This window comes from Gobio gobio, assembly GCF_949357685.1.
Source record: "Gobio gobio genome assembly, chromosome: 2".
Taxonomy (NCBI): Eukaryota; Metazoa; Chordata; class Actinopteri; order Cypriniformes; family Gobionidae; genus Gobio; species Gobio gobio.
In genome coordinates, this window is record NC_137098.1 from 78,942,355 (window position 1) to 78,958,371 (window position 16,017).

The 16,017-nt window shown below is 46.5% G+C and overlaps 1 protein-coding gene across 1 annotated transcript; it reads left to right on the top strand.

The window, feature by feature from the left end:
* The first annotated feature begins 3,740 nt into the window (after positions 1-3,740).
* On the top strand, positions 3,741-15,557 carry LOC307122732 (uncharacterized protein). The gene is made up of 7 exons (XM_079810911.1): positions 3,741-4,994; positions 10,414-10,478; positions 10,561-10,742; positions 10,832-10,944; positions 11,031-11,095; positions 11,189-11,367; positions 14,378-15,557. The coding sequence occupies exons 1-7, from the start codon at positions 3,783-3,785 to the stop codon at positions 14,467-14,469; spliced, it is 1,908 nt and encodes a 635-aa protein (XP_079667037.1). The 5' UTR covers positions 3,741-3,782; the 3' UTR covers positions 14,470-15,557.
* The last annotated feature ends 460 nt before the right edge of the window (positions 15,558-16,017 follow it).

Consider the following 16,017-nt stretch of genomic DNA (forward strand, 5'->3'; position numbering starts at 1 on the left):
ATGATGTTGTTTAGTACAGACACATTGCACAGTAGAGAAAGAACTGCAAAAAATGTTTAAGTGCAATGCACTATAATTTGGACATAACTGATACAGATTCATTTACATCATAACTCTTTATGTTTTTAATGTTTTAATCTTTATGACTTAATGTTTCACCTTCTTTTGCAACTTTCCTACAGTTTGAGCCGATCTTTAAAAAAGCATTTATCTCCTTCCTCGGACTGACAGTTATTCGGTTCCGGTGAGTATTTCTTAATTTCGTGATTTGTGTCATCTTTGCAATACCTAGTCATTTCTATCGCTATGCAAATATACACTGATCAGGCATAACATTATGAGCACTGACACCTGTTAGTGGGTGGGATATATTAGGCAGCAAGTGAACATTTTGTCCTCAGAGTTGATGTGTTAGAAGCAGGAAAAATGATCAAACAAGGGCCAAATTGTAATGGCTAGACGACTGGGTCAGAGCATCTCCAAAACTTCAGCTCTCATGGGATGTTCCCAGTCTGCAGTGGTCAGTATCTATCAAAAGTGCTCCAAGGAAGGAACAGTGGTGAACCGGCCACAGGGTCATGAGCGGCCAAGGCTCATTGATGCCCGTGGGGAGCAAAGGCTGGCCCGTGTGGTCCGATCAAACAGACAAGCTACTGGAGCTCAAATTGCACAAGAAGTTAAAGCTGGTTCTGATAGAAAGGTGTCAGAATACACAGAGCATCTCAGTTTGTTGCGTATGGGGCGGCACAGCCGCTGACCAATCAGGGTGCCCATGCTGACCCCTGTCCACCGCCCAAAGCACCAACAGTGGCACATGAACATCAGAACTGGACCACGGAGCAATGGAAGAAGGTGGCCTGGTCTGATGAATCACGTTGTGTTTGGGCACGTGTGCGTGGCTTACCTGGGGAACACATGAAACCAGGATGCACTGTAGGAAGAATGCAAGCCGGCGAAGGAAGTGTGATGCTTTGGGCAATGTTCTGCTTGGAAACCTTGGGTCCGATCCATGGATCTGCTGCTAACATCTTGGTGCCAAATACCACAGCACACCTTCAGGGGTCTAGTGGTGTCCATGCCTCAACAGGTCAGGGCTGTTTTGGCGGTAAAAATGGGACCAACACAATATTAGGACATAATGTTATGCCTGATCGGTGTATGTGCTTGTTTAATAAATGCTGTTTTTGATCACTGCACCTGCCATACTTTTATAATACGTCAAGACTATTTAACACAATACTGCATACTATACTGCACGCTATTTGACACAACCTTTAACAAAAACTTGCTTTCTTTTCATGTAGTTCTGGATCAATCATCACAGACATGAATTTGATATTCATGATAGACAAAGTACCTGAGGATAATAATATCACACAAGTTATCATGAATGCAAACACTACATTTAATATAACCAGTGTAAAGGGTAAGTAAATCAGTTGATTTACACAAAAATAATCATTGAATTACATTTTTATGAAGACTATAATTGAGACTAATATCACTTCTCAATTGTTTTTTTTTGTCAACTATAATTCAATCTACAATACAACCAATGATTTAATTTACAATAAACAACATCAGTAAGGCCGACAGAAGATACTACAACTTCAATCATTACACCCACTACAACCAAACCAACAACAAGCCAGCCTACAGATACACAGACTACAACCCTCACAACAACTATATTACAACCTGTAACAACTGCATTCCAGTCCTTAACAACTTCACAACAAACGGGATTCCAGCCTACAACTGAGGCCCAGTCAACAATACCTACATCACCTGCAACAGCTACAACCCAGTCTACGCTATCAACGACTGCCCAGCCTACAAATACAGTCCAGTCAGCAACTATTTCACAGCCAACACAAGCTGAAACCCAACCTATAACCGAGGCCCAGTCAACAATACCTACATCACCTGCAACAGCTACAACCCAGTCTACGCTATCAACAACTGCCCAGCCTACAAATACAGTCCAGTCTGCAACTATTTCACAGCCAACACAAACTGAAACCCAACCTATTACCGAGGCCCAGTCAACAATACCTACATCACCTGCAACAGCTACAACCCAGTCTACTCTATCAACAACTGCCCAGCCTACAAATACAGTCCAGTCGGCAACTATTTCACAGCCAACACAAACTGAAACCCAACCAATAACTGAGGCCCAGTCAACAATACCTACATCACCTGCAACAGCTACAACCCAGTCTACCCTATCAACAACTGCCCATCCTACAAATACAGTCCAGTCAGCAACTATTTCACAGCCAACACAAACTGAAACTCAACCAATAACTGAGGCCCAGTCAACAATACCTACATCACCTGCAACAGCTACAACCCAGTCTACGCTATCAACGACTGCCCAGCCTACAAATACAGTCCAGTCAGCAACTATTTCACAGCCAACACAAACTGAAACCCAACCTATAACTGAGGCCCAGTCAACAATACCTACATCACCTGCAACAGCTACAACCCAGTCTACTCTATCAACAACTGCCCAGCCTACAAATACAGTCCAGTCGGCAACTATTTCACAGCCAACACAAACTGAAACCCAACCTATAACCGAGGCCCAGTCAACAATACCTACATCACCTGCAACAGCTACAACCCAGTCTACTCTATCAACAACTGCCCAGCCTACAAATACAGTCCAGTCTGCAACTATTTCACAGCCAACACAAACTGAAACCCAACCAATAACTGAGGCCCAGTCAACAATACCTACATCACCTGCAACAGCTACAACCCAGTCTACGCTATCAACGACTGCCCAGCCTACAAATACAGTCCAGTCAGCAACTATTTCACAGCCAACACAAACTGAAACCCAACCTATAACCGAGGCCCAGTCAACAATTCCTACATCACCTGCAACAGCTACAACCCAGTCTACGCTATCAACAACTGCCCAGCCTACAAATACAGTCCAGTCGGCAACTATTTCACAGCCAACACAAACTGAAACCCAACCAATAACCGAGGCCCAGTCAACAATACCTACATCACCTGCAACAGCTGCAACCCAGTCTACGCTATCAACGACTGCCCAGCCTACAAATACAGTCCAGTCGGCAACTATTTCACAGCCAACACAAACTGAAACCCAACCTATAACCGAGGCCCAGTCAACAATACCTACATCACCTGCAACAGCTACAACCCAGTCTACTCTATCAACAACTGCCCAGCCTACAAATACAGTCCAGTCGGCAACTATTTCAAAGCCAACACAAACTGAAACCCAACCAATAACTGAGGCCCAGTCAACAATACCTACATCACCTGCAACAGCTACAACCCAGTCTACGCTATCAACGACTGCCCAGCCTACAAATACAGTCCAGTCAGCAACTATTTCACAGCCAACACAAACTGAAACCCAACCTATAACTGAGGCCCAGTCAACAATACCTACATCACCTGCAACAGCTACAACCCAGTCTACGCTATCAATGACTGCCCAGCCTACAAATACAGTCCAGTCAGCAACTATTTCACAGCCAACACAAACTGAAACCCAACCTATTACCGAGGCCCAGTCAACAATACCTACATCACCTGCAACAGCTACAACCCAGTCTACTCTATCAACAACTGCCCATCCTTCAAATACAGTCCAGACGGCAACTATTTCACAGCCAACACAAACTGAAACCCAACCAATAACTACGGCTATAACCCAGACCACAACACAGCCTACAAATTCAATCCAGCTGAAAGAAATAACCCAACCAATATCAGCTACAATCCAGTCAACAATGATATCAAACCCTTCAACAGCTACAAGTAAACAGCCAACAACAATTACAGCCCAACAGACAATATTACCCCCTTTAAAACCACCAACAACTACTGCCCAACAAACTACAAATGTATCCCAACATACCAGTACAATTCCAGCTACATTTAAATCTACAACTACAAGCCAACCTATAACTCATACAATCCAAGCCTCAACAACTACAACCCAGTCTCCAGCTGAAACAACTTTTCAGCCTAACAATACAGACCTAACCACAGATACATCCCAACAACTACATCCCATATCTACAACAACTATATTCCAGTCTATATTTACAAGCCAGCAAATAACTAAACAAAATTCAGTCAATACCCAGCTTACATCTGTTGCAACCCAAACCACAATAAATGTTTCATCTTTATCCCCTATTTCAACTCTGGACCAGCCTTTGATTACACCTAAAGCACAGCCTATAGCCACTACACTTCAAACTACAACACAGGCTATAGCTTCTTCCCAGCCAAATATAACTATGTCACCACCTACAACAACTACAAACCAGGTAGTACATACACCTGCAACAACTGCAACACAGTCTACATCTTCAACTATACCCCAATCTAAAACACCAACCCAACTCCCCATAGCTACAATCCAACCAACAGTAAATATTTTGAAACCTACAACTAAAACACAGATTATAACTACACCTACAACCCAAAATATAACAAATGCAGCCCACTCTATATCTTCAAGTACTACCCCACCTAACACACCAAACCAACTCACCAACACAACAACCGAGCCTTTACTTAAAACAACAGCACAGCTCAGAACTACAGTCGCAGTCAAATTGACCAACAATCAAACAACAATGACAATGACAACACCAACAACCACAACACCAACAACCACAACTGCCACAACAACAACAAACTCAACACCAACAAACATAACACAAACCACACCAACCACAACAACAACCACAACACCAACAACAGCCACAACACCAACCACAAGAACAACAACAAAATCAACAACACCAACCACAAGAACCACAACTACAACAACAGCCACAACTACAACAACCACCACCACAGCAGCAGTTCCAACACGCCGACCACCAGTTGTAACCATAGAGATGGTCATTGTCATAATATTCACTGCAGATCTACAAAACACGTCAAGCGAGGCATTTAGGAAGCTAGCAGAAAAAGTTGAAACTGAGGTGAGTTTTAAGCAATCAAAACTTTCTTTGGCATGTAGTAGCAAGTGCAAAGAGATTTGATTTTTGCCTGGTTCCCTTTCGAGGGAACTCGCACTGCATCGGGACGACGCTTTGGGGATACTCCCTTAGCATCAGCGAATCTGAAACCAGAATGCCAACTAGGCCAATCCGATTGGCGTGCGTGATGACGTCATCGTGACGGCATACCCGGAAGTATAAAAGGGGTGCTGGAACGTAATGGCGGTAGTTATTGCTCTTCAGCAAGCGCTATCTGTCAAACTGTCTGTCTATTTACTGTTGTATGTCAGTGAAAGTGTGTGATTGAAATGAAGTGTGAAAAAGTGAGAGAGTTCAAGCAGTGTGTGCATCCTTGCCCTCGCTACATGTCGGGCTCGGATACACACCTGCTGTGTGTGCACTGCCTGGGCGTTCAGCATGCTCGAGCGGCTCTCGAGGGAGCCGCTTGTGAGCATTATGAAAGCTGACGCTCAGAGTGCTCCGCTCTCGGCGTGAGCCCCGTGGATCGGTCCCGCATCCGCCGAGGCGGTGCGGCGAGGCTGGTCATGGGGCTCACGGATGGACTGTCAGCGGGACTGGGACTGCTGAGGCATCTTCCCAGTCTTTATCTGACAGTTCAGATGTTCTCCTTCCCCGTGTGGAAGCCCGCGCTGCGGCTTCTTCCCCCGGGGCGGAGGACGCGATGTGTGAGAGGTCTGATTCTGAGGAATTAGACGTACTCAGCATCGAGGCAGTCAAAGTCATAAGCACTTCTTAAATATGCAAGATTCCATCCATGCGATTGCTGGAAAAAAAGAAAAAAAAGGCAGCGCGCAGGTTATGGGTCTGCAATTAATGTGAACACACGCGATCGGTGTGCATGAGATACTGGTTGGCTTAACGGACGAGTCCGTATAGTAAAATAAATCAGTATTTGTCTGATATGGCTGCATTTAAGTCTGAGGATTTAAATGAGATATTATCTGACTCTGAGGAGTTAGATATTCAGTCATTTCAGACCATGTTTCACTGTATTGTGTGACACTGTTTGGCTTTTTTCTCGAGGGATGAAAGCCAATTGTATTATGACGGCTTGAACCACGTTGCTGAGGCAACGCGGGGTCTATGAGTCCGTATAAATACAAATAAAACAGTGTCGTCTGATTAATTACGGCTACATTTAATTCTAAGGAATTAAAATTAAATATAATCTAACTTTGAGGAGTTAGATATTCAGCCTATCATTCAGACTATGTTTCACCTTATTGTGGCTGCATTTAATTCTGAGGAATTAAATTAAAATATTATCTGACTTTGAGGAGTTAGATATATTTTTTATTCAGCCTATTATTCAGATCAGGTTGCACGGGTTTGGTGATTATGATGGCATTTAATTCCGAGGAATTGAGTGTCATGTTATCCGACTTTGATAAGTTGGATACTTTAATTCTGTCACCCAAGCGTGTTTAACTTGTGAACTGGATATTCATCTAAGATGGAGCCCTCCTGAAGTTGATGTCGTTCTCGCCGCCTTGTGGCCTGCGGGATACATCAGTTTCAGGCAATTGCTAATCGCAGTGTCCGCTCTAGGGTTGTGGCCCTGTTGAGCTGCTCCCTTAGATGAGGCCCCCTGCTGGCCAGCCCCCTCTCCCGGGTAGGAGCGATCGAGGTCGCCTCCCCTGTGGAGTTTTCGGGAATCGATGCTGTGTTCCCGCCGTCTAGTACGCTTCGGGCCACATCGTTTCCCCGTGCACGCGTGCTGCACCAGCCGCCTCTAGCAAGACTTGCGGTGGTCCAGCAAACGCGTACGCACACCGAAAATCTTCCTCGATTTCGCCCTGCCGGTAAGCCGCTTCAGGGGGTCGGGGAGGAGGCTCGGTTGACACCCGAGACCGGCCTCGAGAGGCTGGTTCCCTTAGCAGATTATCTCGGCGCATGGTTATGCCTCCGAATATATCAGCTTGGGGCCTGCGACTGTAGGAAGGGGCATACAGACTGCAGTCCGGTTACCTTCCCCTGAAGTTCAGTGGGGTGGTCTGGACGGCAGTGGTCCCTGGGCAGGTTCGGGTAATGGAACAGGAAGTTCACTCCCTGTTGGTAAGGAGGCCACAGAATGTGCTCCTCCACCAGACAGGGAGTCCGGGTTCTACAGCCAGTACTTCATAGTTCCTAAGAGGGATGGCGAGTTACATCCAACTTTAGACCGGAGGTACTTGAATCGTTCTCTGAGGAGATTCAGATTCAAGATGCTTAGCATTTCCTCCATTGTGATTCAGATCCAGTCTGAGGACTGGTCTGTCACGATGGGTCTGAAGAGGACGCATACTTCCCTGTATCCATCCTTCTGTGTCACAGGAAGTTCCTGAGGTACGCTTTTTGGGGCAAAGCGTACCAATATCGGGTTCTTCCAGGCGGCCTGGTCTCTAAAATGAAGCTAGGCCACAGCATCACTGTGAAGCAGTTTAAGGTCTGCTGGGGCTCATTGCGGCTGCGTCCAACAGAATATCTCTTGGCCTGCTGCATGAGACCCTTACAGTGGTAGCTGGGAATCAAGGGGTTTTCCTCTGGGGGAAAACCATTCTGTATGATCAGGGTAACGCGCAGATGCCTTCGTTCCCTAGTCATATGGAAGAAACCTTGGTTTCTGTCCCAGGGGCCAGTGTTGGGAGCGTTCTGTTGCCGGGAATCCGTTTCAACAGACGCCTCCCTCACTGGCTGGGACGTGGTTATGGGAAGTAAACCAGGTGGCTTTCCTTGAGGGGAAATCCATTCTGTATGATCAGGGTAACGCGCAGTGGCCTTCGTTCCCTAGTCATATGGAAGAAACCTTGGTTTCTGTCCCAAGGGCCAGTGTTGGGAGCGTTCTGTTGCCGGGAATCCGTTTCAACTGACGCCTCCCTCACTGGCTGGGACGTGGTCATGGCGGCCGCTTTGCGAGAGGTCTGTGGGAGACCAGGCATTTCTCCTGGCACATCTACTGCCTGGAAATGCTGGCGGTCTACAAAGCTCTGAGGAGCTTTTTCCCGGACCTCCGCGGCCACCATGTCCTGATATGGAAGTAAATCAGGTGGCTTTCCTTGAAGGGAAATCCATTCTGTATGATCAGGGTAACGCGCAGTGGCCTTCGTTCCCTAGTCATATGGAAGAAACCTTGGTTTCTGTCCCAAGGGCCAGTGTTGGGAGCGTCCTGTTGCCGGAAATCCGTTTCAACAGACGCCTCCCTCACTGGTTGGGGCACGGCAGGGGGGTTTGAGGTTGCGCCCTCTTTCTGGCGCATCACATCCTCCTGTGGTCCCAAGGGAAACTGTTGTCCATCAGGGCAATGTATGTCCCGGGGGTCCAAAATCAGGGAGCAGACATCCTGCTGAGGCAGGGGCTGAGGCCCGGGGAGTGGCGACTCCACCCAGAGGTGGTGGAGGCCATATGCAAGAGGTTCGGCCCAGTGGAAGTGGATCTGTTTGCGTCTCGAGAGACGTCCCACTGTCCACTGTGGTTTTTCCCTCACGCATCCAGCTCCGCTGGGGCTGGATGCCATGGTGCAGACGTGGCCGAGGCTGCGTCTGTACGCATTTCCCCCGATTGCTCTGCTCCCGGGAGTCCTGGAAAGGGTCCGTCGACAGGGGGTCAGTCTACTTCTGGTAGCACCCCGTTGGCCGACTCGAGTTTGGTTCTCGGATATCATAGCTCTGCTAGCAGGTCAGCCGTGGGAGATTCCTCTGAGGAGGGATCTCCTATCTCAGGCGGCGGGTACGATATTTTACCCCCGCCCGGAGATTTGGAACCTATGGGTCTGGCCCCTGAGGGGACCAGGTACATAGAGGCTGGCCTATCGGCGGAGGTGATAGAGACCATACTCAGCTCCAGGGCTCCGTCTACGAGGAGACTGTACAGCCTCAAGTGGAATGTATTTTCCACTTGGTGCAGAGAACGTGAGGTGGACCCAGTTAACTGCCCAGTGGCTTCAGTGCTGGAGTTCCTCCAAGATCGTTTTTCTGCAGGGCTTACCCCGTCCACACTCAAGGTGTACGTGGCTGCCATTGCGGCTTTCCACACTCCTCTGGGTGATGGGCCTCTGGGTAGGCACCAGCTGGTTGTACAATTCCTCCGTGGGGCTCGGAGGATGAGGCCTGCGGCTCGGACCAGAGTTCCAACCTGGGACCTGGCAGTGGTTCTCGAAGGATGGCTGAGGCCCCCTTCGAACCATTGGAGTCGGCTGGACCAAAGGATCGGACTCTTAAGGTGGCTTTTCTCCTTGCCATTACCTCTCTCAGGAGAGTGGGAGATCTCCAGGCCTTGGCGGTAACGCCGACCTGCCTGGAGTTTGCCCCGGGAGGAGTAAAGGCCATCTTACACCCTAGGCCGGGCTACGTGCCTAAGGTGCCATCAAGGGTGGTCAGGTCATTGGTCCTGCAGGCATTTCATCCTCCGCCTCATGTGACGGCGGAAGAGGGGAGACTTCACCTACTCTGCCCGGTTAGGGCGCTCAGAGTTTATTTGGCGAAGTCTGCACAGTGGAGGAGATCACAACAACTGTTGGTGTGTTTAGGCTCACCTAAGAAGGGATTGCCTGCGTCTACTCAGACAATCAGTAATTGGATTGTCCAGGCGATTACCATGGCCTATCAGGTGCGCAGTTTGCCTTCACCTGTGGCTGTGAGGGCTCATTCCACCAGAGGCATGGCCTCTTCGGTGGCCCTTCTTTCTGGGGTCCCCTTGCAGGATATCTGCGAGGCGGCCGGGTGGGCTACCCCACACACTTTTATCAGGTTTTATAGCCTGGATCTCCCTACGACGCCTGGTGCTAGGGTGCTCCAGTCCTAGCTGTGCCCGGTTTCCGGCTTCACACTAGGGCAGGCGCTACCCTTCGGTGTGGCCTAGTGGGTACTCGTTCCCCAAAGCGTCGTCCCGATGCAGTGCGAGTTCCCTCGAAAGGGAACTGCTCGGGTTATGTATATAACCCTTGTTCCCTGAGAAGGGGAACGAGCACTGCATCCCGACGCCACACCTTGGCGCGCCTGGAGCGCATGCTTCAGAGCAATTACTACCGCCATTACGTTCCAGCACCCCTTTTATACTTCCGGGTATGCCGTCACGATGACGTCATCACGCACGCCAATCGGATTGGCCTAGTTGGCATTCTGGTTTCAGATTCGCTGATGCTAAGGGAGTATCCCCAAAGCGTCGTCCCGATGCAGTGCTCGTTCCCCTTCTCAGGGAACAAGGGTTATATACATAACCCGAGCAGTTTTCATCTTTATATAAAATGTAACATCTCTCTTGGCTGTGATCTTTTGGTGATCGTTCTAAACTATTCAGAAGAAAATGTAGCATGAACAATGCATATTGCACTTAATTCTTAAATATAATTTTCTTTTAATGTATACAATATTAAATAACATTGCCAAAACGGACTCTTTCACAGTGTAACAACGTATACAAAAAGAAGTATGGACCTCTTTTCATCAAGGTTATTGTGATTGCTTTCAGGTGGGTTTCTATACATTTTACAAAAGACAAATCCTCATTTCTTCCACACTGACAGATGTAAACTGTATGTGTTTCCTTTCAGAACTTTTGCCAAAACCCGGGCAGAACAAAATGTACAGGCAGAGCTGGAATTAGTGTTTGACCAAACCTCCAATGAACCCATCCCCAGCAACACTGACATTGTGCAGACTCTAAAAGAAGCAGCTACAACTCCAAACTCAGGCTTCAACCTCACTATTGATGTCAACACTATTACTGTTATCAGTGAGTTACTAGTAAATTACTTGAAATTTGAGTTCTTCGATGCTAACATCCACCTGATACACTGTTTTCTTCATTTTAAACCTTTGTAGAATCACTGCAGATAATTCCATTGACAATCCTGACTGATGGAACCTTTGGGGTGGTTTTGTTAAATAAAAGTTCAATTGAATTTCAGAAAAGGGCAACCATGATTAAAACAGGGGTAAGTGTGAAATATCTATTAAAGAAGTTTGGGTAACATGCTATGACAAAAGAAAACTCATTTTGTTGAAACGACTCGTTTTGCAGCTCGAACCTTTTTTCTCTGCTGATTACCCTGCATCATTCAGCATCATAACCGTAACAAACTTCAGGTATGCATATGTGTGTATGCTTGGGTGTTCTTGAATACAACTGTTGACATATAGCACTCAGTTTAATGAATTTTTACTTAAAACTCTCTCCAGTGATGCCAGTGTAAAAACAAGGAGTGTGTCCACGATCCGAAACTCCATGGATCTTACATTTGCGGCGAACACCCTCCTACCCAACAGCAGCCAGATAGTGAACACTATAGTTCGAGCAGCCAAAAACAACACACTACCCTTCCAGATCTTCACATATGAAATTGTGATAAACGGTACAGGTAAGTGTTGCACTTTAATCTTGTACTACAGGAAAATACTGTTTACTCACATTAGTGTTTATACACTATATTGCCAAAAGTATTGTGCCACTCCTCAAATCCCTGAGTTCAGGTGTTCAGTCCCTTCATGGCCACAGGTGTATAACTCCAGCTCTAGGCCTGCAGACGCTTCTACACACATTAGTGAAAGAATGGGCCGCTCTCAGGAGTGTGTGTGTGTGTGTGTGTGTGTTCGCTTCTACACACATTAGTGAGAGAATGGGCGCTCTCAGGAGTGTGTGTCTGTGTGTGTGTTCGCTTCTACACACATTAGTGAGAGAATGGGCCGCTCTCAGGAGTGTGTGTGTGTGTGTGTGTGTGTTCGCTTCTACACACATTAGTGAGAGAATGGGCCGCTCTCAGGAGTGTGTGTGTGTGTGTGTGTGTGTGTGTGTGTTTGCTTCTACACACATTAGTGAGAGAATGGGCCGCTCTCAGGAGCTCAGAGAACTCAAGCGTGGGGCCGTGATCGGTGGACACCTGTGCAATAAGTCCATTCAGGACATTTCCTCACTACTAAATATTCCACACTCAACTGTTAGTGGGATTATAACAAAGTGGAAGCCATTGGGAACAACAGCAACTCAGCCACAGAGCGGGGTCAGCGCATGCTGAGGGTCACAGAGTGGGGTCAGAGCATGCTGAGCGTCACAGAGTGGGGTCAGCGCATGCTGAGGGTCACAGAGCGGGGTCAGCGCATGCTGAGGGTCACAGAGCGGGGTCAGAGCATGCTGAGCGTCACAGAGCGGGGTCAGCACATGCTGAGGGTCACAGAGCGGGGTCAGCACATGCTGAGGGTCACAGAGCGGGGTCAGCACATGCTGAGGGTCACAGAGCAGGGTCAGCACATGCTGAGGGTCACAGAGCGGGGTCAGCGCATGCTGAGGGTCACAGAGCGGGGTCAGCACATGCTGAGGGTCACAGAGCGGGGTCAGTGCATGCTGAGGGTCACAGAGCGGGGTCAGCACATGCTGAGGATCACAGAGCGGGGTCAGCGCATGCTGAGGGTCACAGAGCGGGGTCAGCTCATGCTGAGGGTCACAGAGTGGGGTCAGCTCATGCTGAGGGTCACAGAGCCGGGTCAGCGCATGCTGAGGGTCACAGAAGTTGCCAACTTTCTGCAGAGTCAAGAGCTCCAGACCTCCAAACTTCTGTGGCCTTCAAATGAGCTCAAGAACAGTGTGTAGAGCTTCATGGAATGGGTTTCCATGGCCGAGCAGCTCATCCAAGCCTTACATCACCAAGAGCAATGCAAAGCGTTGGATGCAGTGGGGTAAAGCGCGCCGCCACTGGACTCTACTGTAGAGCAGTGGAGACGTGTTCTCTGAGTGACCAATCACGCTTCTCTGTCTGACAATCCCATGGACGAGTCTGGGTTTGGCGGTGGCCAGGAGAACGGGACTTGCCTGACTGCATTGTGCCAAGTGTAAAGTTTGGTGGAGGTGGGATTATGGGGTGGGGTTGTTTTTCAGGGGTTGAGCTTGGCCCCTTAGTTCCAGTGAAAGGAACTCTTAATGCTTCACCAAGACATTTTGGACAATTTCATGCTCCCAACTTTGTCAAGTCAAGTCAAGTCAACTTTATTTATACAGCGCTTTTAACAGTGCAGATTGTTTCAAAGCAGCTTCACAGTGTAAAACAGGAAAATACTGCAACAGAATTTTATTCAGCCGTATAGCTGTTCTGGAGAAAGCGGTGATGTCATCAGCTCATTTAAATTATCATACAGTGACAATGTGGGCATTAGAACAGTAATTAGATCAGTAATTTAGTTTATATGGTTAATTTAGTTTAATAATTAAATTTATTTGGATATTTAATTGAAAAATGTAGTGTCACCAACTGAGCACGCCAAGCCAGAGGCAACAGTGGCAAGGAAACCAAAACCCCAGTAGGTGACCTAATGGAGAAAAATAAACCTTGGGAGAAACCAGGCTCAGTCGGGGTGCCAGTTCTCCTCTGGCCAATTAACAAACAGCGAATGATTATTATTCTGGCAGCTTTACAGGTCAGAGGTCATAATAGATATCGGAGTCATCACGCCGGAGACGGGTTTATTGAGGATGCCATGTCGATGAGGCAGTTTCAGGGGAGTCTAATCACGGTCTCTCAGACACTTCAGGGATGAGTTGGTCGTGTCCAGTGCAGGTCCACCATCTGACCCGGATCCGGCTGACTGCAGTAAACCTCGGGATAAAACAGAGACTATCATTAGCGTAGATGCCATTCTTCTGATGATGTCACGAGTACATCAGGTGTTATGGGAAGTGTTCCCGGTTCCGGCTGACCTAGTTAATGCAGCCTAACAATCATTTCATTGAAAAAGTGTTTTACGACTATGCCACAGTAAAGAGATGTGTTTTTATGTGCATTGAGAGTATGTGCCGTAATTTAGAGATATTTTTAAGATGGTAGAATGCAGTTTTACAGATGCTAGAAACGTGGCTTTCAAATGAGAGATTGGTATCAATCAAACTTTGTGGGACCAGTTTGGGGACGGCCCCTTCCTGTCCCAGCATGACTGCGCTCCAGTGCACAAAGCGTCGCTCCATAAAGACATGGATGAGCGAGTTTGGTGTGAAGGAACCTGACCTCAACCCAATAGAACAGCTTTGGGATGAATTAGAGCGGAGACTGAGAGCCAGGCCTTCTCGTCCAACATCAGTGCCTGACCTCACAAATGCGCTTCTAGAAGAATCCCCATAAACACACTCGTAAACCTTGAGGAAAGAAGAGCAGAAGAGCTGAAGCTGTTAGAGCTGACTCCATATTAAACCCTAAGGATGAAGAATGGGATGGCATTAAAGCTCATGAGCAGGTGAAGGCAGGCGTCACAACACTTTTGGCAATATAGTGTACTTTGATTAATACAGTCATGTAAATATAGACGTGCTTTAGATAAATTCCACATTGACAGTGAATGATATTAAATCGGTTCTATCTGTTCTGCTCTGTTTTCTTTGTAACTCAGTATATTCCTCAGCTGAAGTCGGCAGGAAGGTCAGTGTGCTGACCGCTTTACTCCTGGTGGCTGTGTCACTTCTGGTTCAGTGGTTTGATTGACCATAACTACACGGTATCCCATCATAACTGATTCAGACAGGTCTAAATGTTGCTCAAGTGAAGGACTCGTACATATATGTAAAGTTGACCTTGAAACGACAAAACATTGAATTTCAGCACTGGACCTGTATATTCTGAACCATGCCTAGTCATACAAGTACTTTCTGTCATTAGTTATTCTGAAAGAATTATATTGCCATATGCTATATTGTTATGTAATCTGCAAATCAAAGGGCATCTCTCCAAATTCATCAATGTATTGCTTGTTCACACTGGATGTGGAAGCAGGTATAACCTTTATGATCTAGTAATTTTTAGCCACATCACTCTGTACTCAATACCATTGTAATATACTGTATATACATGGTATATTTATATAGATAAATAAATATGTAAATGTAATATATAACTATCTCTGTTATTTTTGGAGAAATAAGTAGATGTTGTGAATAATTGTGATTAACCTCACTGGCCAAGCTCACTGTTTGATATAGGTGGCCAGATGGTCTGTAATACAAGCTGAAGCAGAAGTTTCGTCATTCAGGGTAATGTACATTCTCTGTTACGCCACAGTGTCATCCATTACACTGAAAGACAGGATCACTGTATAAATAACCATTTTAGCATCTTATTTACACTACAGATAAATAAGGAATGTTTAGCAAAATTTTAATGCATTTTTGTTATGTTTAATTTGTGTTGTTGATTCATTTTAGATGCCTATGAACAGAGAGAGCTGGAAGGCACTGTAAAATACCAAAAAGCCTAAATGTAAATGCATACCCAATAGCTTGGGTGGCACTCTTAAAGCCCATTCACACCAAGAACAAGAACTATTATGATAATTATAATGGTAACTATATCAGCGTCCACACTATGACACTGTTCATTCTAGGCATGTACTGTAGTTCTCTTTGGCTTTTAACATATAAGTTGTTAAAATTTTTATCTCTTACATTACTACTATTATAAGTATTGTTGTTTTTAATGTTTTTACTTGTTACTTGTATTTTACTGTCGTACAGCACTTTGGTCGGCCTGTGGCCATTCTTAAACGTACTATATAAATAAACCTGAACTTGAACTTGAACAACTAATCGCTTATTATCGATCACTTTTTCTACGGACAAAACGCATAGTGGAGGAAACAGAGTATGCTTCTGCAGGAAAGGTATATGATCCAAGTTGTCCGAAACATGAGAATGCTTTATATTCAGCTCTTCAAGCGTTTACCGCGTCTTGCCCTGTCGTGCTTTGACAGATGCGAGTGCTGTTTACTGCCTCTGACACGTGTTTTCCTCAGCGCATAACTTACATTTTATGGTTATATCCTTAACTGTAAATGTTAGAAAGTCCCGTTCCCGTATTTCCATTTTACAGAGTATGTAAGTTTCGCCTCCACAGCCGATGGAATGAAATCCGAAGGGACTTGAGGCATGTTCACGGATGAGCTAATGTATTACATTTAACGTTACTGAGGAATGAAGCAGGGCAGGGCCGAGAGCCGCGGGAGCGGAATGAAGTGCCACGGAGGTGCTCCGGAAAGAT